Here is a 27872-nt window from a genome sequence, read left to right as displayed (position 1 = left end):
AAAAAAAGAAGTTTAGCAACACTGAGCGACATATCTCTGATTTTATGGGCTCTGAGACTGATGTCATATTTTTCCAACACAATTTAGTTTAATCAGAATCTGATTCCAATTCAATTATACAGATCCCAGTTAATTAGTAGGTAGCTTTTAGATCAAATTTACCACTTTGGCCTGGATTGGGCCAGTGATTTGTCATAAAGAGACAGAAAAAAAAAAATGGAAAAACATCTTTGATAAAAAACACATTTTGTAAGTTTTTACTAAAAAAATATCTTTTAAAAAGCCTTTTAATTCAACTCTTTATGACTAAAACATTGTTTGATGAGCAGACTGAAACCTCAAGATTTCAGCTCCGATGCACCTGTAAGCCTGTAGCCTATTTTCTTTAAGTTGCTTCAGGTCGTGAGTTCCCGCGCTGTTTGGCTAATGTGACGTCAAACGCTTCCATGTAATGGGTCCAACCTAGCCAACAATCAAAGCGCTATACTCAAGATGGATTTTTTTGGATACTCTGAAGTTACTGTCATCCATCTGAACACAGACACCAATGGCAAATCAATGTAAGGGGGAAAAAAGTAAAAAAATAAATAAAATAAAAAACCTTGTAAAGTACAAGCGGGAGTTATGGGAATGATGCAGTTCTGTGCTTTGGCCACAGGTGGCCAAAGATGGGATGAAACATTTAATTGAAAGTACTCTTTTGTCGTTAATTACCATCACCACTCGAGTCTTGAGTTATATAAAATGAAGCATTTTTTTTAAAGAAAAAAACACTTTGGCCAGTTCTTTTTTTTTGCCCATACGAATGCGGGAAGTGTGACGTCAGTCAGTAGATAGGCTAGCCAATATTGCGGATACATACAATGAAACAGGTAGCCATAGCAACAAAAATACTGATACATTGTATTTCAACTGATGACAAACAAGATCCAGTTGACAAACAGGTCGTGAGTCTGTTGCCCCACATGTTCAAGTCTGAAGCCTTTATGATTGTTTACTGGTTGTGATGTCACTGGTTTATGACTGCATTTTATTTGCTCAGGCAGCTACTATGGCGTGTTTTCAGATTTAGCTGCATGATCTATCAAAACTTTTTATAATGATTCCTATTAACAGCAGTGAACAAATTTTAACCTTCATTCCCCATATTAAAACTTTTTATCTGATCTTTAAAAGTCATAGCAACAACTTTTTTTCTTGATTTTTTTTCTTCAAAAATAAGAGTGATGAAGGATAAAATTATATGTTTTATTAAAAAAAACAAAGTATAAAAATAATTAATAATAATACATTTTGATGGGTCAAAAATATATAAATACGCACTTCTGGTCACCAAGCCCACAGTAGGTAGAAAATACATGAGATGGAGCTCAGGCTAGGTCTTAGTAGCTCTGTGATGAAGATAAAAAATGGCTTTGTGTCAGCATTATATTTTTCAATTTAAGCCAAAAATAAAAAAAAAACAGAGAAGAAGCAAAACTTGGGAGAACAATGTTTAAACATTAGAGCATTGTTACTGATTTAAGGAAGCAAAGGGGCTCAGAACCAACATGGAAGTTGCTGCTTTTCTTCTCAACAGGTTTGCAAACCTGGCAATTAACAAACAGCTGCAAGCATGTGCAAGAGCGACACTTATTGGTTGGGAGGAAGTAAAGTTGTATCCGTCACCTCTAAATATCTAAAGAGAGCCACAAATCAAATTATCTCTGGAGACTTTAGGGCTGCAAGCTGCAGCCCCATAATCTAGGAGATAAAAAAGGGATTCTATTTCTGTGTAGTTAAAGCAAAAAGGAGTACACCTTCATTTGAAAGACATTTTTAAAGCAACACTGTGAAGCTAAAGAATGAAATTTGTCCAAGCGACAAGTCAGTTACGGTTTTTGTGACAGGACGTATTATAAAAAAAACTGATTTAGTGTTATATCTTTAGCAGAAGGGCAATTAACCAATTTTATAGGGGCACTGGCCCCCATTAACCCCTGTCTATAGCAGCCCATGTAGTAGTTAGCATCCATTATTGAAAACATATTAAACAATAATTTTCCTAAAAGTTAAAGAGTGGATTATTTTTTCATTTGATTTAAATGCACACAAAAAAAACAGTTAAAAACAACAATGTTCTAGCAGGACCTATTTCATTTTATTAGCAGTCAGCTTGATTAGTTATTAGTAGTTGTTAGCGTAGCCTATAGCTGTGGTGCATCTTTACTTTCTATCAATGGATTTTCTGGGTTCCCTGAAAGATAAACAAATTTAAAACTTCTATTATGTTGTAAAATCAACCACACCAAGATACCCTGAGTTCAGAGTTTGTTATATGCATAAAGAATAAAAGGATTTATTACATTTCTGATGCTTTTTAGTCAGGATTAAACAGTTACCAAAACTAGTACAAGTTCATATTTTAAATTATGCAAAAGTATAGTATAAATTCCATGTTTACCAAGTCTATTGATGCAGGTGTAATATAAGTTTACCAAAATAATATATCTGTTGGACTAAATTGCCCAGCGTTAATTTTACTTTAAAGTTAACTTAAAGTTTTTATGTTTTAGTTATGATAGTCTCCCGGATATTCCTTATTTTACACCTAATAAACATTGAAATCTGTTTATATTTTTTCAAAGTATGCTTTGATAGTATAATGCAGTGATTCCCAACCTGGGGTACACGTACCCCTAGTGGTCCGCGAATGCATTGCAAGGGATACATGAAAATATTTTATTTCTCAGTAGTAAAATAAAATAGGGCTTTAATCTGTTTAGCTTTGTGAGGACCCAATTGAAAAATTAAACAAGCTTTTATCAACTAAAATGTAAGTTTTTCTTATATTTTTGAGTTCACCAACACAATACATGGTTTACAGGTTTATAATATGTTTTTATTTTCTTTTTTGTTTTTTTTTTGGTTCCTTACTAATATGCTGATGAAGATTCTCAGTCATCCAGCAATACAAGGCCTTACTTATTGGATTCCTTACTAACTTGTTTTTTTTATATTTGAGATGGAAAGAATAAAATGTCTGAGAATTAAATGCTCGGGTTAAAATATTCAGTCAAATTGTTTTATTTTATATTGTATGTCCACTTTTGGACAATCATCAATACTTTTGACTGAGAGGGTACTTGTGGTAAAACAAAATGCCCAAAGGGGTACACAAGTCAAAAGATGTCGGGAAATGCTGGTAAAATGAAATTAACCGAATACGAAATGTTCCGAGAACATCGGGAGTTTCAATACATAAAACAGCAATATTTCACTTCATAAAAGGCCTGTATCTAGCAACATTGAAAAAAAAATCTCCTAAACTGTAAAAGGATCTTTGCTTGTGGAGTTCCCTGGCCATAATCCATCAGAAAACAAGGTTATTTAATAATTTCATAATTCTGCTTCATTCTATCTCTATTCTCCCACTCTGCAGAATCTGTTAGTTCAATCTCTAACGTTCTGCTCTCTCTGCTTTTTCTCATAGTAGCTTTTCCTCTTCTGTTCATGTTCGCTGTGACACCATCCTGGAGAGAAATATCAGCTGTGCTGCTGCCATCAACACCCTTGTTTATAGATGTTGGAGCTCGTCCTGTTTTCCAGTGTAGTCCTGTTTCTCTGACTGTGACCGGCTGGATGTGCTCTCTTCATCCTCTGACATGGGAGTTGGCTCAGAGCTCGTCTGCCTGGCTGTGTGTTTCCTGGACGGGGCCGCCTTTTACAGCTGCTTTTTGTATCCCTGCTTCTGTCTCCTTGAACCTCAGTCATTCTCAGCAGATGGCCGCTCACACTGAGCCTGGTTCTGCTGGAGGTTTCTTCCTGTTAAAAGGGAGTTTTTCCTCTCCACTGTCCCTACAAGCATGCTTAGTGTGAGGGATTGCATCCGAGTCAATGAGTCGATGCAATCAACTGGTTTTCCTTAGATAGAAAACTTTGAATCAATTTAATTGTATGATCTGGTGAACTGTAAAGTGCCTTGAGATGAAATGTGTTGTGAATTGGCACTATATCAATAAACTGAATTGAATTCATTTTACAAAGACATAAAAGTATATCTTTTAGTAAACTTCAAATATACTTGCATCAGTGAATTTAGTTTACTGTATATACTTGTGTATACTTGAAAATATGAACTTGAAGTATACCTAGTTTTATTAATTATGCTAATGATCATGGAGTATAGGCTACTTAACTTAGATTTTTAGTATGTTTACATATAAGACGTGTAGTTAAGAAAACTTATTTAGGTATAATTAACAAGTACAATACAAGTAAACTAAAAGTTTATTTGCTCTTTTGTTTCGTCTCACACTTGTATACTTTCAGTACACTTACATTTACTACTCTTTGTTAGAATTCAATTTAAATGACTACGTAAACAGGTTCCATTGTGTCTCTGCAAATAAAATTAAAATAAATTAACTCTTATGAGCATATTTAGTGATGAAATAAGGAAAAAAACAATTTTTTTTTACTTGAAGCTTGAAAACTCTAAACCAGTTGTAATCAGTCTCGTAATCAAACTGTAACTTTCAAAACCGATCATTATTAGCCAAACTGTTAGCTGTTAGCTATTAGCTGTTGGATTAGATATTTGTTAGCTCGAGAAGCAGTTATCCAAATAAGCCTATTTAAAAAATATATATAATATAAATAATGGAACAGTATATGTTTACATTTGGGATAATATCTTCATTTGAATAGCATTTAGCTGGAGTTAGCTAAGCTACTTTGCTGTTCATCTGATTTTATGTTGGGTGGTGCATAGCCGGTAATTAGCTTAGCGAGGACAAGACTAAACATATTAGAGCTAAATTAAGTATAAATTTAACCCCCTTTATGAAACTATTTCTCTCGTTCGCATATCTATCATTTTAGTTCAGAGGTTTCAAAACATTTCAACCTGTGAGCCTTAAATAATAGACCTGCATTGTTCCAAAAATTACATATAATTACTTCTCTCTATATTATACATATATAATGAAGTAGTTGTATCTATTTTCAAATTAAGCTTTTTTCAAATGTATTTTATTTCATTATTTGATTTTGTATTTTACAACTCAACTGTACATTTAGTATTTGAATTATGCATTAGACATATAAATAATTAAATACAACATTTGTTTATTTCATAGGACATTTAATATTATATATCATGATATAATTTTTCAGGTACCTCAGGACTGACTTCACAATGATTGTGAAAACCATTTTGGGGCCCCAGTAGGGATTTTTCCCTTTGGGAAACCCTGCTCTAATTATTTATTACTACCCTCTACAAACCAGCTCTAGAAAACTAAAATATTACTTCATAGCAGCCAGAGTTTGGGCCTGAGGTCTGGACAGATGTTTCTCACAGTAGTTTTGTAAAACCCAGTAACTTCGGCTCCTCTTCCACCGTGTGCTTGTTTGGTTTGAGTACAGTAGTATGCTGTGTTTACAGATCAATGTTGTGTGTCTTCCCTTAGATTACTTTGATAGAGTTGGAACAGGAACACAGGGAGATTAATCAAAGTGAAGGGGCACCGACTCCCGGCCCGTGCCAGTCGATACAGCCGCGTGGTTAATTTGCCCCAAGGAGGGCTGTCGTCAGGCCGATGATAAACAGTGTTTGCCCTATTTTTTTGCCACAAGCGTGCTCCTGCTCACCAAGAAAAATAGTTTCGACCCGTGGTCTCTAATTCACAGTGGGGGGTGAGAGGTGAGACATTAATCATCCTTCCGCTGCGGCCGTTCCCTGACAGGAGAGCCTCCGTGGGTGAATTGGGTGGAGATGTTTTGTTTGAGCTAACTGTGGACACAGGTAAACCCTGCAACAAGAGCATTTATCTGTTTGACTTTGTAAATATGTCAACAATGTGCTGTTAAAGACAAAAGAAAGCAAAAGAAACCAACTTTCCCAACTATGGAAAGTAAACAGGTACATGAAACCTCATGTGTATTTTCATTGTTGTGTGACTGATGCTTCATGTGAAGCGTTGCAGCAATGCCTCCCATTCATTCGTTTCAACAGATTTCCATATGGAGGGCAGAGATTCCAGCACTAAAGAAACACAACAATAGGTGACATTGACCTCCCCTCAATATGCCCGATCCCCAGATTGAGAGACATCCTCTTAATTGTATGTCTGAAGCAGCGATGGAGCGAGAAATAATGGGGGATATCACACTGTGGAGCTTTGCCAAGTCTGCTCCTTCCCCTCTCTCTTTCCCAAGTGCTGGAGAATTGAAAGCTTCTAATACCAGCGAGTTGAGGCTTTGCTCCAGTCATCATTTCCATGCTGCTTTACGCTGATTCCCTAATATCCTTAGCGCTGCGCGTAGGGATAAGCCCATCGTGCCGAAACATGGCTGTCATGCCTATAAACCGTTCACGGCTCTAAAGAATCCATTATGGCTGCTCCACAAACATGGGGACTCAAAGGGCCACTTTTCTCAAGCTCATTTACTCTTTTTAAACATATTTATTTACACTCAGAGCTTTGGTTAGGGAGAGCTACAATACTGTACAACACAAAAAAATGGATTCAAGATTAAGTTTAAGTGGCCATTTGAACAGTAAATCAGACATTTAACCATCTTAACTTTATCCTTTCTCATTATGCACGTGTTGATCCTCTGTTGCTTAAGAAGCAATGGTCAGATTGTTGCAAGTACGTGAGTTCAGATGTGTCTTTGTACTTTTAAAAGGAATAAAAGACATTTTTTTACTCAAAAGTCAAAGTTGTTCAGCTTAACTTGATATATATATAAAATAAACACCGGAAACCAAAAGCAGAGGTGGTACTAGGTTTTCTATAGTCAGGGGCAACATTTCAAAGAGATGAGGGGGACAAGTTGAGGTCCTTTAAGACTTTCTAAGAAAACCTAAACATAATAAGCTGATATTTACCAAAAATATTATGGTGGGTTCACACTGAACGTTAAACCTGCAAAGAAATCGCACGTTTCCTGCGCTTTTGATTGACATTTTAGCAGAAAATCCCCAGGCAAGCAATAGCAATTTGCACGGCACACAAAAGACCCCACTACATCATTAAATCTGCAGGTTGTCACCTTCAAATAATTTCATATCCCTTAACTAGACTTTTATCCAACCAGTGTCTTCAGTCAGGGGCTTTGAATTTGCCGTATGACTGCTGGAGATCTTTCCAGCCGAAAATAAAAGTATTTTAACATATATTTTGCCTGATAAAGCTATTTGCATGGGGTGAAAGGTATGCTATTATAAACTGAATTTAAATTACCCAAACTGAATCTGTATTGATGTCCTCTAAAACGAAACGCATTAGTTTGAAAATAAATTTACAAAATTTAGACTGAATTTAAAAAAAATTTAAACTGAGATCAATTGCATTGAAATTTTTATTTGTTGTATTTGAAAAATAACCTTTATCTTTTCTTTATTTTATTTTTACTTTTAGTACCTTTATTAAATTTGTTTGATAATGGGCTCCTTAAGACGCAGAGTAATGCAGCTTAAGGACCAACATTTTCACGGATTAAAAGATTCACAAACCCACATTTCACATTAGGTTCAACTTTTTTACCCACATTTTATTCTGGACCACTGAAGCATACATTTGTAGACTTCATAAAATATCATCTACCAAATTAAACTCATAAATGACACAACCAACCACTAAAACTTTAGCTGATACGGATGGCTGTTGCAGTTAGCCTGAGCTAACACTTCTTATACATAAAAAATTTTACTTTTTTATGTCATCCAACTTGCTTATTTACGCTCTTCTTCAGCAGGTTAAAATGCCGCAAAGTAAATTCAACATATTTGAAATATTAATCTGTGAATCTGGATTAACAACCCTAGTTAGGTAGTTTGCTTGATCAGCAATGAAGCCTTCTAGCCTTATATTCAGTTTGCTTAGTGATGCATATATGTTAGATTCAGAAGCTTTAGATAGACTAGCATCCATTAGTAGCTTCTGTTGTCTTATATACTGCAGACCGTGCACTGACAGTGAACCAAAGTCAGCAGTGTGTTTTTTAAATTGAAAACTACAGTGATCTTGGTGTGAGGTAAAGTTAAATGCCATGGTTGAGAGCTCCGTCAGGAATAAATCATCCACACACCCACACACACGCACGCAAACCCGTCGATTACCAACAAGCATGGCCATTGAGTGGAAATTAATTTGCCATTGGTAATGAATAGAGACGTTTTGCTGAGATGTGTAAAAACAGCTGAGCTGCCAGCGATTACCTGCTGGAATCAGCCTTCATCAATATCAGGATAATTACAAAGCACTTCTGGCATGGCGTGAAATGAATGGAGCGTGCAACAGATTGGGCGGTGACCATAGATGTCTGCAGATATTAGGTCCTTTCCTCCCCTACGGATTTCTTAGAGAGAAATATGCACCAAAAGGTACATTAAAAACATTGCAGCAAACAATGAGGATAGATAAGAAGAGTAAAATACCAAAAGGATCGCAAAATCCAGAAAAACAGCGTTAAGATATTCAAAGCAAAGCTTTAGATAGGAAAAAAATAATAATTTTGTAATCTTGATTATCAAGCTGGGTCAATTTGGTCAGAAATGCAAATGATTACACTTTTCTTAAGGTTAGATAACCATTAAATAGAATACAAAAACTCAAATAGATTATACAATAAAAAAGTTGGTCATAAAAAGGCTGTTTTTGTCCACTTTCACTGTCCGAGGCAAAGCAGTGGACAAGAAGTCGGTGTAGGAAAGCAGCATCTGGGTGTTGATTCTCAGCATTCCCAGACTTTTTTCCCAACATCTCTCACATGGAACCACTTTGGTTGTCCCCCTTTACTCCTCCCGCTTTCCTTTCTGTCCCCTCAGACAGCGAGCAGGAGGCAGGATTAGGTTTCCTCCCAGACTGGAGGGTTTCTTCAGTCCATCTTTGGGATGAAAAGATGACTATTCTCCTCGGGTTTTTTTTTACATGCGACTCTTTTTTCAGGTGAGAGGCTCTGAAAGGAAGGAAACTATTACTATTAGAGGGGTGACCCGGGGCCTGGAGACGCAGCTGCCGGCCCGTTGGGGGAGGAAGACGATCTAGATCCGAGACTAGACGAGGGGAGGGGGGAACACGAGATCTCTGGAAATGACCTTGGATAAACTTCCGAAATCCTCACCTCCTTGGCCTGTTTTGTCGTACCGTGTTTCCCATAAAGCTCGATGTGTGAAAGCATGAACCACCCCATGGGAACGGTTTTGAAGAGTTCTGTAATGAAGGGCTGAGGCACAAATAAGACCGTAAATTAAAGGGTTATGAAGCAAACCGCAGAATTTGTCTCATTTGCTGTTTTTTGACTCGGCTAACGGTGTCTTGGCCGGCCTTGAACTTAACATCGGAGCTGCATGGAAACCTGCAGTGTTAAGTAAGACCAGGACCCAGCAGCGCAGGTTTACACCGTGTTAGCAGATTTATGTGTCCGGGGATTTTTTCTTTTGGATGCTGGCACTTGATCTGACGCTTTAGGGAAAAATTTGATCCATCACCCAAAAGTTTAGTAAGGATGATGTCATGGAAAAGAGGAAAAAATCTTGAAAGCAAAGAGAAGATGGTTGTATAAGTATGCAAACCCCTAAATTAGTACTTTTAACCAGTGTGATTGACATGAGGGAAGAGTTTTGCTCTAAAAAGTATTCCTTGATTTTTCTCCATTTACGTCTTTTAGCTAAATCTGTAGTTAGCAAACTGGCTACATAGAATTATGATAAACTGATGGTAAAGCGTATAGATAAGGGTGAACATATAGAAAACATGGAACTAGATATTTTCCCCAGTCGTTCTTGACTCCAAAACGTTTGCAGCTAAAGATAATAATCATGAAGAGAGGTTTAATTTATTGCATCATTCTCATTCTTCAGGTGAACTGCTTGAAACCGAAGGCTGTATCTACGTTCTGCGACAATTCGTATTCAAATGAAACCCTTACTTGTCCTGTCATAAAAATCACATTGATTTCGTCAACTTTAGACCTACCTAATGTCCGTTTTACGATATGTTCGGACATTTCTTAGACAGCGTAACAGCAGCTGAAGCACAATGGAAGTAAGGCTTGGTTACCCTCAGAATGCCGTCTAGACCAGTGGTGTTGGATTCAGGTACCTGAAGGCTGGTGTCCCCCGAAATGGTGATATGATCTGTTATTAAATTTCTACAAGGGCTTCATATTTTTTACTGATTTAAACTGAAAGGTACTATCCTCAAGGGACCAACATTGACAGTAGTTGTAAAGAAGAAGGGTAATAATGTTTGTCTATGTCTTTTAATGGATTTTGTCATTAAAGGTGTAGTGGAAGATTTTTGCGAATTTTTGAAAAGACCCGCGCACATGCTAAACTCTGTACCTGCCCCCACGAGCCCATTTCTCCTTGTCCACGTACTTTTTAAAAGTTGTGGTTTGCATCAGTCACACAAGCTTCTTTTCCAGAAGAATATTTGCAATGTTTCCACTATGTCAGAGTCACCACCGGTAATTGAAAATAGGGACGAGCACGTAGGATGACCTTATGTAAACATATCAGCAGAATGATTGACAATTAGGAGGACCACTTATTTTGATGATCCACCCGGAAGAAGAACATCTACTATACCTTTAAGTGCAAGTTAGACATATGCAGGTGATGTTCTATTCTTTCAAGCTAAAGAAATTAAAAATAAATGTCTTGATTACCTTGACCATTGGCTGCATGGTGGTGGAGTTGGTAGCACTATTGCCTTGCAGCAAGAAGGTCCTGGATCCTGGACTAAGGTCTCTCTGTATGGAGTTTGCATGTTCTCCATGTGCATGTGTGGGTTCTCTCCAGGTACTCCAGCTTCCTCCCAAAGCCCATCATGTTTCATATCACTTTTAGGTTAACTGGTGTCTCTACATTATCCTTATGCATTTGTGCGTGTGCATGGTCATATGCCCTGTGACGAAATGGCAACCTGGTCAGGGAGTACCCTGCCTTTAAACCTATAGAGTCGGAGATAGGCACCAGCGCACCAGAAGAAGATAGAAGTATTATCGTTTATGGGCCTGAAATAAAAAGAACAACAGAAAACATTGAAGTTCTCAAAGAGTTTATCACATATGGTGGAGGAATCTCTCTGACAGAAAAAGTTAGGGGCTCTTTCACTCAGGGGGCACTGAAGGAGATGCATCTTGTTGTTTAACTGATGATATATAAAGGCAGTTTTTGTTTAAAGACCTCCTAACCCACATAGGTGAGTCTTAAAGTAGGCAGATACTGGCAGATTAGTGAATGTCAAGGGGATGAGGGCTGATCTGGAAAGACAAAAAACACAAACTACCTGAACACTCAGCTGATATATTGCTAACCTGAATGAAAGCTCACTATTCCATCTCCCTTTGGCGGTATGTGTAGGAGGGACTGGATTATATACCATGTCCAAATATCTTTTAAGTACTCCTGAAACATGTGGATGGAGCCACACAGAGGGTTTTAGACACAAATGCAGGATTTCATTTGTAGAGTAAGATATTTATGTATACAGATTATTAGCAACAACAAAAAAAAGTAGATTTGGGGGTTAGTTGTTCTTTAAGGTTAAAGTTAGTTGTGGAAAAATTTGTTAGCTTTAAGGGGTTAGATCATCTACAAATTGGCATATGTTCTCTTTGTTAAAATGTAGCTTATAATATGTCTCTTAGTTTTGGTTGGAGTTATCATTTGGTCTGTAAAGCAAAGTTTAGTTTATATTTGAAGCTTAAATGTTCTTTTAGTCTTGGGTTCCTGGAAGTTCTCTATTTAAGGCTAAAGCTTTCTCCCTATAAAGTCAACCACCGATTTTGTGTTATTTCTTACATGGTTAAAACTTTTTTAGAACTGAAATTACACTTGGATTGCTTGATTCTGCAGATGCAAAAAGTTTTTTTTTTTACCTCCAGTGGACGTGTTGCACCTCACCAGCTGACAAATTGCCTGGCCAATTGAACTGAAGGGCTGATTGCTATGTTAATATCTGTCATTGATCTCCTCATTGATCATTTGTCCCCCTCATAATGACCACGACTGGGCCGATTTGAAATAACTTGCATCCTCAGAAGGAGGGGATAAGGATTGGTGGAAGGGAAACCGCTGCGCGAAATCAGCTTGAAAAGGCCAGAGGAAATTGAAACAATATTAAAAAGAAAAAGCTCCAATCTGCTGATCAGAAGGGCTGTGGACTACCGCTGGGCTCTTTAACATCTGGTTGGGCAATTTACCCCCGCTCTGACGACTGGAAAGGTTAAACCACTAAAATCTAATATTTGCCTAGAGGGGGTCAAGGCACTGCAATTACAAGGTACAATCGGCAGGGCTAATCAGCTAGTAGCGCGTAGCAGGGTTAGACTGGGCAAATAAGCCCTGATCAGAAGCACTGTTCTCTGCTTCTGCTGTTTACTTATTAAACCCTGTTCTCATGTTTAAGGGCCCCTCTGCAGCCCCCCCACCCTCAAAGCGCAAGGGAGTAAATTTAGCTCCTTTCTTAAACGGGACTGAGAGAGTAGCGGCCACGTTAATCAGTATCTGCGGCCCTTTTTGTTGCGAAATGATCTCAAATTACTTTCCTACAAATCTGGCAGGCATTAACACCTCAGGAAGGGAAAGGAGGGTGGGGTAGGGGGGGATATGCACCCTCGAGGAAGGCCAACGGAGCGATGTGTGCTGTTTACACGGCTGCTCTTTGACACACATCTTTTAACTGACGAGGTATCAAGTGCGGGATTAGCGGATAATATATCAGAACTGTCTAGGCGCCGTGGAACGCTTTCCGACGAGGCTCGGGGAACAATTACTGGTAATTAAATATGTGCCAGTTGCTAGAAAAGATAATTATGTCCTTCGTGTATAACACCAATTAATTACTTTTATTTTGTCGAGCAAAGCTTTTAAACTGGAAAGCTGGAATGGTGTGGAGAAGTGAGCAACCTTTGTTTTTGCTAAAACTGCTGCCTTAAAGCACAAGCACTGACAATGGCTTTATCTCTTTGTTTTTGATCTGAGCTTCTATACTGTAATAAAATCTGTAACATCTATTTTAATGTGTCGTATGTCAGCTTGAACATGGTACTGAAGAACGATGGTGGCAGCATTATGCTGCGGGACGCTCTTCTACATTTCGCAGTTCCTTCATTCCTTCCTTCCTTCCCTCCTTCCTTCAGAGTTCTTTCTTCAGAAAGTCAGCCCAGAATAAGGTTAAAGATGCCTTTTATACACACATCCTGCCACATTATTACATCATACACACGTTTGTAAAATGAGGAGGCATCATCGGCCCCAGTCATATCAAAATAAAACCGTGTTCTGGTTCAAGGACTCTACGAATGCACAGTGTCATTGCTCTCTGAAAAGTATAGTCCACTCTTTTTTATTGTCCTAAATTAGATAAACTGCCTGGGAAAACATGAGCATAACAAGCAGATATTATTAGAGTTCAACAAGCACATACACCAATAATAGAAAATAATCCTAACAATATATATAAAAAACTGTAATCTGATAATAAAGTTTTTATCAACCTTTAAAAAAAATTAGCTGGTGCTAACCATCCCCTGGTATATGGTGTTAACAATGACTCCCCAAAAACAGAAAGGTTGGTAAAAGAAGCATTTCTAGTCGTCTTAAATTGCATTTTAAGAGTTTGTCAACAAAATTCTTCTTTTATTTGCAGAAAATGTCAGATTGAGGTAATTTATGGTGAAAAGATGCTTTGAATCCAGCTTTGGAAGCCTGTGGGAGAACATTAGATGAGCCCAAAAATTCAACTTTATGGTCAACATGGAAAATGCTTCATGTTTTAAAAAAATAAAACCCTTAGCACAACAATCGTATGGTGAAGCGTGGTGGTGGAAGCATCATGGTATGTGGGGATGTTTTTTTTTTTTTTTGCAAATTTTTTGCAAATCTGTAGATTTTAACAGCTGGTAGACATGTCCGTACTCAGCATTGTGTCATGGCTGCTTTGTGTTGGCCTTTCGCACAAAATCCCATCAGAATACGCTGAACTCGAGGTCACGCTGTAACCGGATAAGATCAGCTGCAAACCTTTACCTTACAATCAGCTGCAGGCCTTAACTCCATCTCCAGAACACCTGACAATCGCACAACCAAAAGCAATGTCTAACTGAGAAATACCTGCGGCCTACCATCAGTAACGTATTAAATAGAAATGGTTACACTTCGAGCTCCTCTGAGTTTTCCTTGGCCCACGTTGTGTTTCTGCTCCCTGGTTAATGAGATACAGAGTCAGACGGCCCAGTCGTGCTTTCTCCTTCTCCTTCTTTCCTTCTTTGCTCTTTATGTTCCTTTCCCCGTCTATCAACGCACAACTTCCTACGTTCCAATTTAGTTTAATAACCATCCACTTTCACTGTATTTCTTGTCTGAAATGACGACATTCATACAAAAACATAGATGAAAGTTTTAAAAGGTTTACAGGTGCTGGTCATAAAATTAGAATATCATGAAAAAGTAGATTGATTTCAGTAATTCCATTTAAAAAGTGAAACTTGTATATTATATTCATACATTACATACAAACTCATATATTTCAGATGTTTATTTTGTTTAATTTTGATGATTACAAATGACAACAAATGAAAATCTCAAATTCATCATATCAGAAAATTAGAATATTGTGAAAAGGTTCAAAATTGATGGCCCCTGGTGCCACACTCTAATCAGCTAATTAACTCAAACCACCTGCAAAAGCCTTTAAATGGTCTTTCAGTCCAGTTCTATAGGCTACACAATCATGGGGAAGACTGCTGACTTGACAGTTGTCCAAAAGACGACCATCGACACCTTGCACAAGGAGGGCAAGACACAAAAGGTCATCGCTAAAGAGGCTGGCTGTTCACAGAGCTCAGTGTCCAAGCACATTAATAGAGAGGCGAAGGGAAGGAAAAGATGTGGTCGAAAAAAGTGTACAAGCAAGAGAGATAACCGCACCCTGGAGAGGATTGTGAAACAAAACCCATTCAAAAATGTGGGGGAGATTCACAAAGAGTGGACTGCAGCTGGAGTGAGTGCTTCAAGAACCACCACACACAGACGTATGAAAGACATGGGTTTCTGCTGTCGCATTCCTTGTGTCAAGCCACTCTTGAACCACAGACAGCGTCAGAAGCGTCTTGCCTGGGCTAAAGAGAAACAGGACTGGACTGCTGGTGAGTGGTCCAAAGTCATGTTCTCTGATGAAAGTAAATTTTGCATTTCCTTTGGAAATCAAGGTCCCAGAGTCTGGAGGAAAAGAAGAGAGGCACTTCATCCACGTTGCTTGAAGTCCAGTGTAAAGTTTCCACAGTCAGTGATGGTTTGGGGTGCCATGTCATCTGCTGGTGTTGGTCCATTGTGTTTTCTGAGGTCCAGGGTCAACGCAGCCACATACCAGGAAGTTTTAGAGCACTTCATGCTTCCTGCAGCTGACCAACTTTTTGGAGATGCAGATTTCATTTTCCAACAGGACTTGGCACCTGCACACAGTGCCAAAGCTACCAGTACCTGGTTGAAGGACCATGGTATCCCTGTTCTTAATTGGCCAGCAAACTCTCCTGACCTTAACCCCATAGAAAATCTATGGGGTATTGTGAAGAAGAAGATGCAATACACCAGACCCAACAATTCAGAAGAGCTAAAAGCCACTATTAGAGCAACCTGGGCTATCATAACACCTGAGCAGTGCCACAGACTGATCGACTCCATGCCACGCCGCATTGCTGCAGTAATACAGGCCAAAGGAGGCCCAACTAAATACTGAGTGCTGTACATGCTCATACTTTTCATGTTCATACTTTTCAGTTGGCCAACATTTCTATAAATCCTTTGTTTTTATTGGTCTTCAGTAATATTCTAATTTTCTGATATGATGAATTTGAGATTTTCATTTGTTGTCATTTGTAATCATCAAAATTAAACAAAATAAACATCTGAAATATATGAGTTTGTATGTAATGTATGAATATAATATACAAGTTTCACTTTTTAAATGGAATTACTGAAATCAATCTACTTTTTCATGATATTCTAATTTTATGACCAGCACCTGTATCTGAGATCAATCTTTATTAGCAGACATTACTTTCAAAGGAGAGCAGATGTATTAGAAATGAGATGGATGAAAATAACCAAACAAGCAGGAATCCAGAGGCGGGTAGAGTAACCCCAAAAATTTGTACTCAAGTAAAAATAGCACTATTTCAACCTATTTCTACTTTAGGAAATAAAGTATTTGGCAAGTACTGAGACACTGTTTCACTAATTAAAAAACATGTAATAAGAAAGAATGGAATATAGAGTTATGTGCCATTGAATTTAGTTTTGAAGACTAAAATAAATGAACTAATATAAATAGAAAATAATAATTAAAAAAAATTCAAAATCCATTTCATTTAATGAAATGTATGACTGAGAGAAACTCCGATGACAATTCTGTATATTACCATCTACTGTAGGTAAAGGGATGAAAAATGCCGCCCCAAGAAATGTAATCCAAAGGTAATATTTATACCTGTCTATATGGGTTTCTGACGTTTGATGCAGATTATTAATAATTTAATTCATTAAGAACAGGCCCACCTATGGCCAAATAGCTTCTCTAGTGTTAAATCAACTCTGCGTGACTTGTAACCCTAGTATTAGCTGGATTTTAGATATATGTAATGATTTTTTTGGGTTAATACACAGTGCTTGGTGCGTATGTGAACCAGACACTTATGGCAAAGTTCAGGTCTTTTAAAGACTATAACACTTTTTAAAAGTGCAAATAAATAACATTATTACAAAAATACATATATTAATGCAGAAGAAACACTTTTCCAAATCCATGTTTTTTTTTATTATCTCCAAATAGCTCAAGTTACTCACATTGGAGAGGAGGTAGTTGCAAATTTTACTAAGCAGGAGTGATACTACAAGAAAAGTACTCACGTAAAATTAAGAAGTAGGATACATTAAAACTACTCTCAAAAGTGCATTAAAAAAAGAATGCAACTGATTTTTTGCATTTACTTAATCATATTTAGTTACTTTAACACCATTGTTTTATGTCCTACCCTACTAACATGAAACAGTTGTGTTAAAGTAAGTAAATATGATTAAGTAAATGTAAAAAACAGATGCATTCTTTTTTTTCATTTAATCTAAAGGGGTGAATGCAGCCTTGTGTTTACCAGTAACCCCATGACTTGTTCTGCTAACAGAACATTCCCTTTATTTTGTGACAGTGCATTGCTTCCTGTGGCCTTTAGATTGGCTAAACCGGGAGGTTTTACGTTTAGTGCCCCTAACGGTTACACAGAGTCGCTTTAACCCACAGGGATCCAATTTAAGAATCGTGGAGTCGGTCCTAGCTCCTACCTCCTGTTCCAAGTTCCTATCCTTCACCTTTCGCGGCATCAACAGAAAAAGCTGTATGCAGGGCACGAAAAGAGTTTCAGACTGCTGTGTTTAGTCTGGACAGCCTTCAGGCTTACAGACGTCATTACATACACAAGAATGACAGTGGTTAAATAAAGACTAACAGAAAAGAAATAAAGAAAAACAAACATGACACAATTTTACATAACTGTGACAGATGGCAAGGCAAATATTAAGGTTTGTACATTAGCATGTAGCACACACAGCTCATGTAACAAAATATTGTGTTTTTATTAAAGTCCATGAGGTGGACTGTGTCTATATGTCTGAGAGAGGATTTTTTTTTTTTTTATACAGGTTTTATAGTTGGAAAACATTAATTACCCATCTAGGAGTCACCTCTGGAAGAAGACCTGGAGGTTTTGGACCCAGAAAACACCCAAAAATCTGTTTTCCAGGGTTTGCTGTCGAATTTAGTCCACCTGATTGAACCTCGATTGATAATTCCAATTATATTACAAGATGTTTAAATCAAACATCTCAATATAAATAAAAAAAATGTTTCTAAAGGGTCTTACATTGTGGAACAATTGGAAAATCTATGGAGTGAATTTTGTTCCATTATTGTTGCTAGCAGAGAGCAGGTTTTAGAAATGGAAATTTGAAAGAAACTGTGTCCAGAAAATAAAATAATAATAAAAAAACTGAAAGTATCTGCTGTTTTCTCATTATTTTCAGATTTTTTTTCTATTCATATTTATATTACCAGATTTGATATTTTTAGATAATTTTTTTTTCAAATTTCTCTTTATCTGATTGAGTTTTACGGACTGTGCTCTTTTAAAATTGCATATGCATAATATACATAAAAATGTATATATATATATATATATATATATATATATATATATATATATATATATATATATATATATATATATATATATATATATATATATATATATATATATATATATATATATATATATATATATATAAATACATTTTTTGGTTTTCATGAAAAAATAAGATAGAAATTGAGGAAAACATTATAGAAAACTAATTTTATAAACTCAAATGTGAGAAAATTTGCAAAGTTACTCTCCAAAACCTTTTCTTTTGCTGACTAAGACGTTTATTTAGTTTCATTGCCGGATTGTCTTTTCAAATTTCCATTTGCGATACACGCTCTTTCCTTTCAACAATAATGAAACAAAATTCACTCCATAAAAAAAAAAAAAACATGTTTAAATTTTAGAAAAGAAGCTCGTTAGTTAAGCTTATACATCCGAGAATGTAAATCCTATCCTTCTATCCTGCGCCCTGGACTTTGTGGAGGGAGTTGCTGAGAGGAGGGTTTGTCCAAGCGTACATCCATCATGACCTGGTGTAATAACACTGCAATAACTTACACTATTTATTTATTTAGCAAACCAGGTACTGCACTTTACCTACCAGCACTTTACTGTTCATAAGATACTGTATAGATAATCACCTTAAATCTCTCCTTTATTTTTTACTGTCCACTGTATATATCTGGATGCACTGTACAGTATGTAGGCTACTTGATGCACCTTTTCCTCCTTTGTGCACCTTATGTTTGTTTATCACAAGTGAATTTCTCCATTGTAAGATCATTAAAGTTGTACTGTATTCTAAATAACTATCCCATAAAAAAACAAAAGTAACATATTTAGTTTTTTTTCATCATGATAAAACTAACTGGCAAGAGGTTCTGCAAATACTCAGCTCCTGACCAACAGAAAAGTATGAGAAAGTGCTTGGAATATGGCTCAAAATTTCTAAAACATAATTTAAATCTTGGTATAACATACAGTTAGCATCAAAAACTCAAGTTAAGTTTTGCTTTTTTGTGTCTTTAAACACAAATATATGCTGCATTATTATCCTTTATATTGTTTAATTTCTGTTGAGGATTCGGGACCTTCTTGCTGATGTGTCAGTTTGGTTTTTGTTTAGGCTATTCAAACGTTTTCATCACCCTCATGGACAGCATCTGCTGTCGTGGCGTGGGACTACTTACTCCACATGTTCTCTTCGCTTCGTTCTGGCAAAAAAAACCCCAAAACTTTGTACTTTTTAACCAAATATTTTGAGACACTGAGTGTCCCTTCTGGTGTAATGTCAGGATGAAGAACAGTTGTAATGTGTGATAATGTGTCGTTAGATTTGGCCCAGGGGTGTCTGCGGACCGTGTTTTTATTTATTTAATTTTTTGCTGTGTAAGGTTGAGGGTTATTTGTCGTGGCCGTGCTTTAGGAAATGAATTCAGGTCAATACGGTGTATAAAAATGCAGATTGCACCAACAGTTGGGATGATTTTTGTGTGCGTTTGCTCTCTGAGGGGGCTTGTGTCACGGCGGGCCTCGGCTCCCCTCGGATCTAAGCGGTATTGACAAACCCATCAGAGCTGGTGATGCATCACCCCCCCCTTCATCCTCACCGGCTGAGCTGACATGCTGTCACCTTGGTAACTGCTGCCTGCTGGGACGGCTGGCGTCCGGCCGAGGAGAGGATGTCACCATCGCACCCACCCACCCCCCCGAGGACTGAGCGACCCCTGTCTCTGTCCTCCGCCATCGATCCGTCTGCTATGCAGATCTGTCACCACTCAGGACACACATAGAGAGGATAAAACATCCACAGATCAGACCTTTTCCTGAAATGAAATAATAAAAAACAAATACATACGTTGGTGGAATGTTTCTAATCTGAAAAACTTCCATTTTTCAAACAAGTTAGGGGTCAGTGAGTCATTTCTTGGCAGCTCCTGAATTCTTCCCTCTGTGTTTTTTGGAGGAATGTTGGCTCTCTTCTCAAGCTCTCTCCGACATGAGCCTCACACTCTCCCAGTCGCGGGTCTGAAAGGATGTTGGGTCAAGCTGGGGTCGACTCCTCTGATCTATAAAATCTTTAAACGCTGATTTTAAAACACTTCTTAGAGATGTCCCTTCATGTATGAGACATCCACAGGACACCTTTGCCTATTTTCTTTCCTTCCATTCAAAAAAAAAACAGACAAATCACAACAAAGAAATAAAAAACAAAGTAAAACAATGTGTACAAATCAGTCCTAAGAAAGTCTTGATGGCGCACGGCGTGATCTGATGCCATGAGCTCACCTGAGAGGGAAGAATTGATGATGGTGCTGTTAGGATGAGCAGAGGTGGGGGGGTTACTAGTTAGATTTACTCACCTCCATTAACTTGAGTAACTTTTTGAAAAAAATAAATATTCTAAAAAGTAGTTGTGTATTACTGTACTTTTAATATTCTTAGGAGAATATTGTTACTCTGACTTAAGTTACATTTCTGGTTATTCCATACACCATGAATAACTTGAGCTATTGGGACAGTAAACAGTAGAAAGTTCTTTATCCTCCTATATATAGATATCCTGACATAGATTGTATATCGTCTGACTGTATTTATTTTGTAATTATATAGTTATAAATCAGAGGTTAAGAACCAACAGTTACTCAGTAGTTGGTATGAATTTTAACTAAGTGTTTTATTACTCTTAGTTGAGTCATTTCTTGGAGGACTACTTTCTTTTTTTTTTGACTTACTGTTAGAGGCTGAAAAGGAAAATGTTAGAGACCAGAATCTGCTTTAAAAATGTCTGACTTAATGACCTAATATATGGGAACCATTTTACAGATTTTTATTCATAAAAAAATATTGAAATAATAGAATAATTTCTTTCCACTTGGCAGTATTCGTCTATATCCCTTTCTATGACATTTAGATAATGCAGAAGCAGAGCTATATTTATGGGCTTCAATCCTTCATGGGTTAAAAACTCTTGTAAAATTGTCTTTTTTTTAATCTTATATCTTATAAATGCAGATATTGGGAGGAAAGTAAATCTAAAATATTTAACTTCAAGTGAAGAAAAAGGTTCTCCAATTTTTCAAATGCAGTTTTTAGTTGTTTGTTCAATTACTTAACATTGGACTTTTTCCCTGGAATGCATTGTAAACCAACAGCCACATGATTCAAACTCCCCTCACAGTGCAGAACTCAGCAAGAATAACGTAGTTTTACTTTAAAATGCACACCAACTTATTAAGATTAGTGTTTTTAACAGAAAATAATTTAAGTAAATTAAGAGAAATTATATTAAAATCACTAAACATTTGAAAAGGTAAAATATAGATAAATAAAAGGTTAAACATTGCATATTTTGGTCAGTTCTAGCAGTTTCTTTGGTAGGATTAAAAACTGCTTGAAAGTTTTGTAAAAACATTTAAAAACCGCATATTTTCACCAGTTTGTTGCTCACCTGTTTGGCCTTTAAAGTTCTGAACGTTGTTTAAAAAAAAAAAGGTTTAAAACTCCTGAAGCTCTGGGCAGGTTTTTAGGACTGAAGCTGTAAAAAAAAAAAAAAATATGACAGCAGTACTGAATCTGTCCACAGGGTGTCGCTGCAAGGCCAAGAAAACAACAGCAGCCGCAGCTGCGGGAAACAAGCCCTAAAACAGAGACTGATTTTTATTTATTCGGGTGTTTGGATGATAATAATTGCGTTTTATATTTATTGTTGAGTTTTAGAAAATATTTGATGGGTTTATTTAAAGTTTTTAGATAGTTTAAATGTTTTCATATTCTTCTATATTTTATTAGTTAGTTGAAAAACCAATTAAAGGAGCATTTAATTGATTTCTTTTTAAAACTTTTTTTTTTTTAGAAAAGATTTTGCATCAGTGATTAAATTCCTCCAGATTCTGACTTATATACAGAAATATATCAAAAAAATTAGGCTATAGGTATTATGGTAAATTAGTTCAAGAGTGTAAAAAAAGATGTATATAACAGCTGCTAAATTCAATAAGAAATAACTTTTTAATTTTTTTTATTTTAAGAAAACCTGGCAGTTCTGTCGCTTTGTGTTTGCGCGTGAAATCGTTGCCACAAAACTTTGAGTTTTAAAGAGTTTAGTTGGAGAAGTTTCGCTTGAAATTTGTCTTAACGCGTTAAAAGGCGTGCGAAAACTTCTGGGGAAAATGTGCGCATTTTAGGGATATTTGAAACATTTTTTATAAATATGAGAAATATAAAGAAAATATATAATAATTAAATAGAAATAATATTTCAGAAACATTACAGGTAGTATTATTATTATTGTTTTTTTTTTTAATCAGCAGTTTTTTTATCATATATTAAATTTCGCCCCCAAAACACACATTTTTATTAACATAGATGTATATCACCCTTTAAATGGTTTAAACCTGTTAATAAAAACCAAAACAATCCTTCACCTGCTGTAAAAAAGGCCGCATTTTATAAATAAAGGAAGTTTAATCCGATTTTTTGCGCTTCAGACGCGCAGAGCGCATCCATCCACCTCTAATAACGCGGCTGCCTGGATTCAGACTTCATTCCTCCACCTCCTCATCTTCCTCCTCCTCCTCCTCCTTCACCTGCGCTGCTCACAAAACCATGACCTTCACGATTTATAGAGGAAACCCCCCCAGAGTAGCGTCATAATTTTTCCCCTTTTTTTCCTACTGTCGCTTCTTAATCTTCCTCTTCCTCTCACAGATAATCAGAACCCATTTTCAAACGGATTTAGATCAGATATACTGCCTTTTAGATCGACTTTAATTTTGCCTGATTAAAAAATTGTTACCTTAATAATAATAATAATGATTATTTAAAAAAAAATGCTGTTTAATCACAAAATAAGTGGTTAAAATATATTATATTTCAATTTATTGAATCAATAAACATTTACGTAAATTAAATATTTCATTTACATATATTTTCTAAATTATACATAGTTAAATATGTACAATATAGTTTGAATTTGATATATATTTACATTTTAAATCGAAATTAAATAACTTAAACCTTCACAGTTAAATAACACCTTTTATATTTTATTTTATTGTTATAATTTTTTTTAATCTAGCGACAGCATGGATCCTTCTAGACGTGCGGCAGGAGGAACTCCCTGTGGAGAAAAGCGCGGTGTGATCCATATTCATGCGTCTCCGACACGTGGAGCAGTGACGCGTATTTACATTGTTTTATCCTTCCACCCCAGAAACGACAGCCTAAACATCCACTTTATTCCAACTTCATCTACCTGATAAAGAGAGTGTGAACATGTAGGGGTGAGCTGAGGTGTGTGCGGCCTTATAAACAGACTTTATTGGGAGTTTTATTTTGAAAAAGCCCATAAAAAACTAATGGTGCGTAAAAAAAATAGCTCATTTTAAGAAAACATGCAGATCTGTGACACTAAAGCATAAAAATAACATGAGGTAACTTTAAATTTAAAAAACAGCTGTTTAAAGCCTAAGGTTTGAAATCCAACTATAAAACAAATAATTGTTCCCCTTGAATTTATTCTCTTATACGTTGTTTTATGAGCCTTTAAGAGGCGGACAAACTTTGTGCGTAAAAAAGGAGCTGAAAGCTGCAAAAAAGAGGAAGCGTGTTTAAAACCCAATCAGGGAGTTCAAAAAGTTTTTTTCCTTTCAAGTAGAAAATCTTTACATTGGGAGGTTTCCATGTGCTTTAATACACGTGTATATATTTGAGTGCGTAAATGATGGGATGCGCAGGTGAGGTCACGGAACACCTGCAGTTTATTCACACACAAACCTACACCTTTTTTTTTTTTTCCTCATGGGTCCCTGAAAGTGCTCCTGTTTGCTACTGAAAACACACCTAAATAAAAAAAATAATAAAAATCATCTACCTTGTCACCATTTTTTTTCAAATGCAGACAAAGAAAAATGATGCCTGCTCCTTCTTTATCATTGAATTCAGTTGCTAAGCGACAATTGAGGAGGAGGTCGCGGTGGAGGAGGGGTGCAAAGCGGAGAGAGGGAGAGAGAGAGAGAAACCATCCGCGAAATTCAAAATCCTGCAGCGAGAGGACACGTTTGTGGGAATTTTGGTGACCTTAACACGCAAAAGAATAAAAAATACAATAAAATACATAATGAAAAAAGTCCAATATGACCCATTAAATATATATAATTTCTATAGCCTCTGATATTCACCCCAAACACCAAAAACAGACAAGAAGAATATATCTACGAACAAAGATGCGCAAGAAAAGACGCAAACGTCGCTAAATGCGCTGCTTTTTATCTGTTTTTCTTGTTTTGTTTTTATAGATGTTCCAAACAAGTCTGCATTTTTTTCTGCGCCACAATGAGGTGGTTTTGCGCCATTTACCTTCAACTCTGCACGCATTCAACACTTCCTGTTTGTTTTGAATATAATAAACAAGCAAACAATCAATGAGGGTGATTATAACATTAATAATAATAATAATAAAGCACAGGATTGTTGAGTTTCTTTCTAACAAATTTATTGTCTCAGTCAGCTCGTACGGAACCACTACTGGAAATTAAATATACAGTCAAAAAAAAAAAAAAAAAGAAAAAAGATTGAAGCAAAAAAAATATATATAGAAATTCACATCAAAATATACCCTTATTACCTATATAGAACAAACGGTCCGCTTGTGGTGATTTGTGCTCTCTTTAGAGGAAATAAAATCCAGAAATTAAGCCAAAAAATAAAAGAAAACACAGGAATAAATTACCGTCTGGGATAAAATATAAAAAAAAAAAAAAAAAAAAAATTGATCTGATGATCTATATTGCCAGCTTTACATTGTTTTTTTCTTTTTTTTAATATTTTGTTGTTTATTAAAACCTACCAAAGAATCCTGCTTACAAAGGGCAGCAATAATCCACACTCAGTCACACTTGGCAACAGATTTTTTTTTGTTTGTTTTTCTTTTTTTTTTTTTAGTTGTTTAAATCTGAAATAAGTGCAGCTCAAATGTCCAATTTTCTCTTCGTTTCTAGAGAGAGAAAAAAAATCCACTCACTGTGTCCGTTAAATAAGGATAATAGGAAGGAGGTGATCTTTGAGATCACATCAGACAGTCCTGCTTTGCTTCCTTTAAAGATAAAATAAAAAAAAAATGTAGAGGGGGTGAATTTTTAAAAATCCTTAAAGGAAAAAAAAAGCTGGAAGCGTCGTTGATCTCTCTCTCTGGGGAAAAAAATGATTCAGTCCCACTTTTTCTTTTTTTTCAAATATACAAAATGTTTTCAAGACAAAAATGTTTGGTTTAAAAAAAAAAATCAATAGGGAGAGAAAATAAAATAGAAAAATTGAGAAGTTCCTCCTCTCAATGCGCCAAAATTACCTGGTGGAATGAACTTGTGGTTGTCACCCTCTGGTCGCTCGCTTCATCTTTTAAGTAATCTACTAAAAAATGCCCCTGAAAGAAAAAAGCAGAAGGAACCTTTTAGGTTAAGACATTTAGGGCCTGGAAGAAGGTGCGTTTTTTTGTTTGTTTGAAGGAGGAATGGGGTAAGGAGGAAAAGAGGGGGGAAAATCTTTTTTTCTGTTTGTTTTTCTGGTGAAAAATAGATAACACATTTTCTGCAGTCTCATTCTCACAATCACAGTATCAAAAAGGATGTTTTTTTTGTGTGTCTGCTATCAAGGCGATAGTCTGTTTAAGCAATTTCTTATAAAATACTCTACGTTTCACTGAACATTCGTTTGCAGTCCATGGAGGGGGGCGGTGTTTCTGCACTCACATTGCCGACCTGAGAGTACACATCCTCCGGCGTCTGCGCCACTCCTGGCGGCGTCATCCTCTTTTCCTTCTGCCTCCTATTGCAGAACCAAACTCTCACCACCTCCTTCTCCAGCTGCAGGTTGTCCGCCAGGGTGCTGATCTCCTGCGCCGACGGTTTGGGGCACTTGAGGAAGTGGCTCTCCAGGGCCCCCTTGACGCTCACCTCGATGGAGGTGCGCTTCTTGCGCTTCCTGCCCTGCGCCGCGATCTTATCGATGCTGGTGGGGCTCCCCGTGGACGAGTCGGCCTCCTCCAGCCACTTGTTCAGCAGAGGCTTCAGCTTGCACATGTTTTTGAAGCTGAGCTGCAGCGCCTCGAACCTGCAGATGGTGGTTTGGGAGAAGACGTTCCCGTACAGGGTGCCCAGGGCGAGGCCCACGTCCGCCTGCGTGAAGCCCAGCTTGATCCGCCTCTGCTTGAACTGCTTGGCGAACTGCTCCAGGTCGTCCGACGTCGGCGTGTCGTCGTCCGAGTGCGGGTCGTGGCTGTTGACGGCGGCGTGGTGCTGGTGGTGCGCGTGCTGGTGATGGTGGTGATGGTGGTGCTCCAGATCTGGGGTGTCCCCCCTCACCAGGCCCGGGTGCACCAGGCTCTGGCTGCCGGGGCTCAGCATGCCGTTGACGGTGAACCCCCCCGGCTGCGAGTAGATGAGCGATTGCTGCTGCTGCTGCTGCCCCCCGGATATGGAGTTAATGTGCGCCGCCGTGGTGCTCCCCCACGCCCCGGCGTGAGTGTGGTGCGGGGGTAAATGGGGGGGTCTGTGGTGCAGCGCCGTGCCCGTGTGGAGATCGTCTCTGGCGGAGGTTTTCACGTCCTGCTGCTGCGGGCTGCCCGTCATCCCGACCGGGCTGGAGGACCAGGGGGAGCCGGCCTCTGCAGCGGCTACGGCGGCTGCAGCGGCGGCCGCAGCGGCGTGCGGCAGCGACGTCACCCACTGGTGCGCATGGCTCAGCATGTGCCCCCCGTTACTCGCTGCCATGGCGCCTTGCATAAAGTCACTCTGCACCATCTTGACCGTGGGGTCGCCCCTGTAACCCCCGGAGCCGGAGGTGACCGCGGCGCTGCCGGGCTGCATGCCGCCGCCCCCGGAGTCACTGTGCACGATGGAGCCGGACGATAAGATGCTATTGCTGGGTAGATAAGGATTGGAAGCGGCGGTGGCCATCCCGTCAACCCTTATGAATATGTTTGTGGATAACCCCCCTCCCTTTCTTTTTTTTTTTTTTTATATACAGTCACTTCTTTCCAGCAGGCAAATCGTATCTCATGAATTATTCAGCCTTGTTTTCTTCTTCTATAAAGTCTGAGCAGTTTCTTCTGCACTTTTTTGGGGGTTTTCTTTGGAGAGGCTGTGCGTAAAGACGCAGAGAGAAAAGCGTCTGGAAAGAAAAATAAAAAAAAGCCCAAATCCGTCTCTATTTACAACATTCTAGCCGAGGGATCTTCAGCGTGGACTGCGTGGAAAGATCCTCTGAAAGCCCTTTTGAAACCATGTGCAGTCCGTGGAGGGGGGGGGAAGTTTCGCGCAGAGATCGCGGACATTAAAAATTCAAATCAGAAGCGTCCCAGACAAACTTTGAGAAAGAAGAAAAACAAACAAACAAACCAAAAGTAAAAAAAAAAAAAAAGGAAGCTTCTCCTCCTTTAAAAATATTCTCCCAGTTTCTTTTTTACGTCCAGCTTTTTTTTTTTGGATGTTGGTAAAACCGGAGCGTCCTCTCTTCTTTTGTAATTCAAGTCGCTTTTATTCTCTTCGCTCCTCTTTTATAGCACCGTCTCTTTGTTCTGTTTTGATGTGTATAAACCTGCCAAACCGCGAACTCCCGTTCAAGTACAATCCAGTCGGAACAGTGGCGCTGCGCTGCCTGCGAGCCTCTCCTCTCATTCGCTGCCT

At 37.8% G+C, this 27872-nt stretch overlaps 1 protein-coding gene across 1 annotated transcript; it reads right to left on the bottom strand.

The window, feature by feature from the left end:
* Window positions 1–24996: 24996 nt before the first annotated feature.
* Window positions 24997–27872, bottom strand: pou3f3b (POU class 3 homeobox 3b). The gene is made up of 2 exons (XM_038282110.1): window positions 25938–27872; window positions 24997–25612 (listed from the first exon to the last, which is right to left on the bottom strand). The coding sequence occupies exons 1-2, from the start codon at window positions 27141–27143 to the stop codon at window positions 25520–25522; spliced, it is 1299 nt and encodes a 432-aa protein (XP_038138038.1). The 5' UTR covers window positions 27144–27872; the 3' UTR covers window positions 24997–25519.

This window comes from Cyprinodon tularosa, unplaced genomic scaffold (genome assembly GCF_016077235.1).
Source record: "Cyprinodon tularosa strain WSP-4 unplaced genomic scaffold, ASM1607723v1 ctg18, whole genome shotgun sequence".
NCBI classification, from domain to species: Eukaryota; Metazoa; Chordata; class Actinopteri; order Cyprinodontiformes; family Cyprinodontidae; genus Cyprinodon; species Cyprinodon tularosa.
The sequence above is the reverse complement of the archived record's forward strand: the minus strand, read 5'-3'. Positions and strand labels throughout refer to the sequence as shown.

Bases quoted from the DNA above. Each gene is read 5' to 3' on its own strand.
- pou3f3b (XM_038282110.1), bottom strand. From the start codon at position 27,143: ATGGCCACCGCCGCTTCCAATCCTTATCTACCCAGCAATAGCATCTTA. The intron at 25,613-25,937 runs GTGAGTGCAGAA...TTTTTCTTTCAG, and splicing joins TGTACTCTCAGGTCGGCAAT to GGGCATTTTTTAGTAGATTA.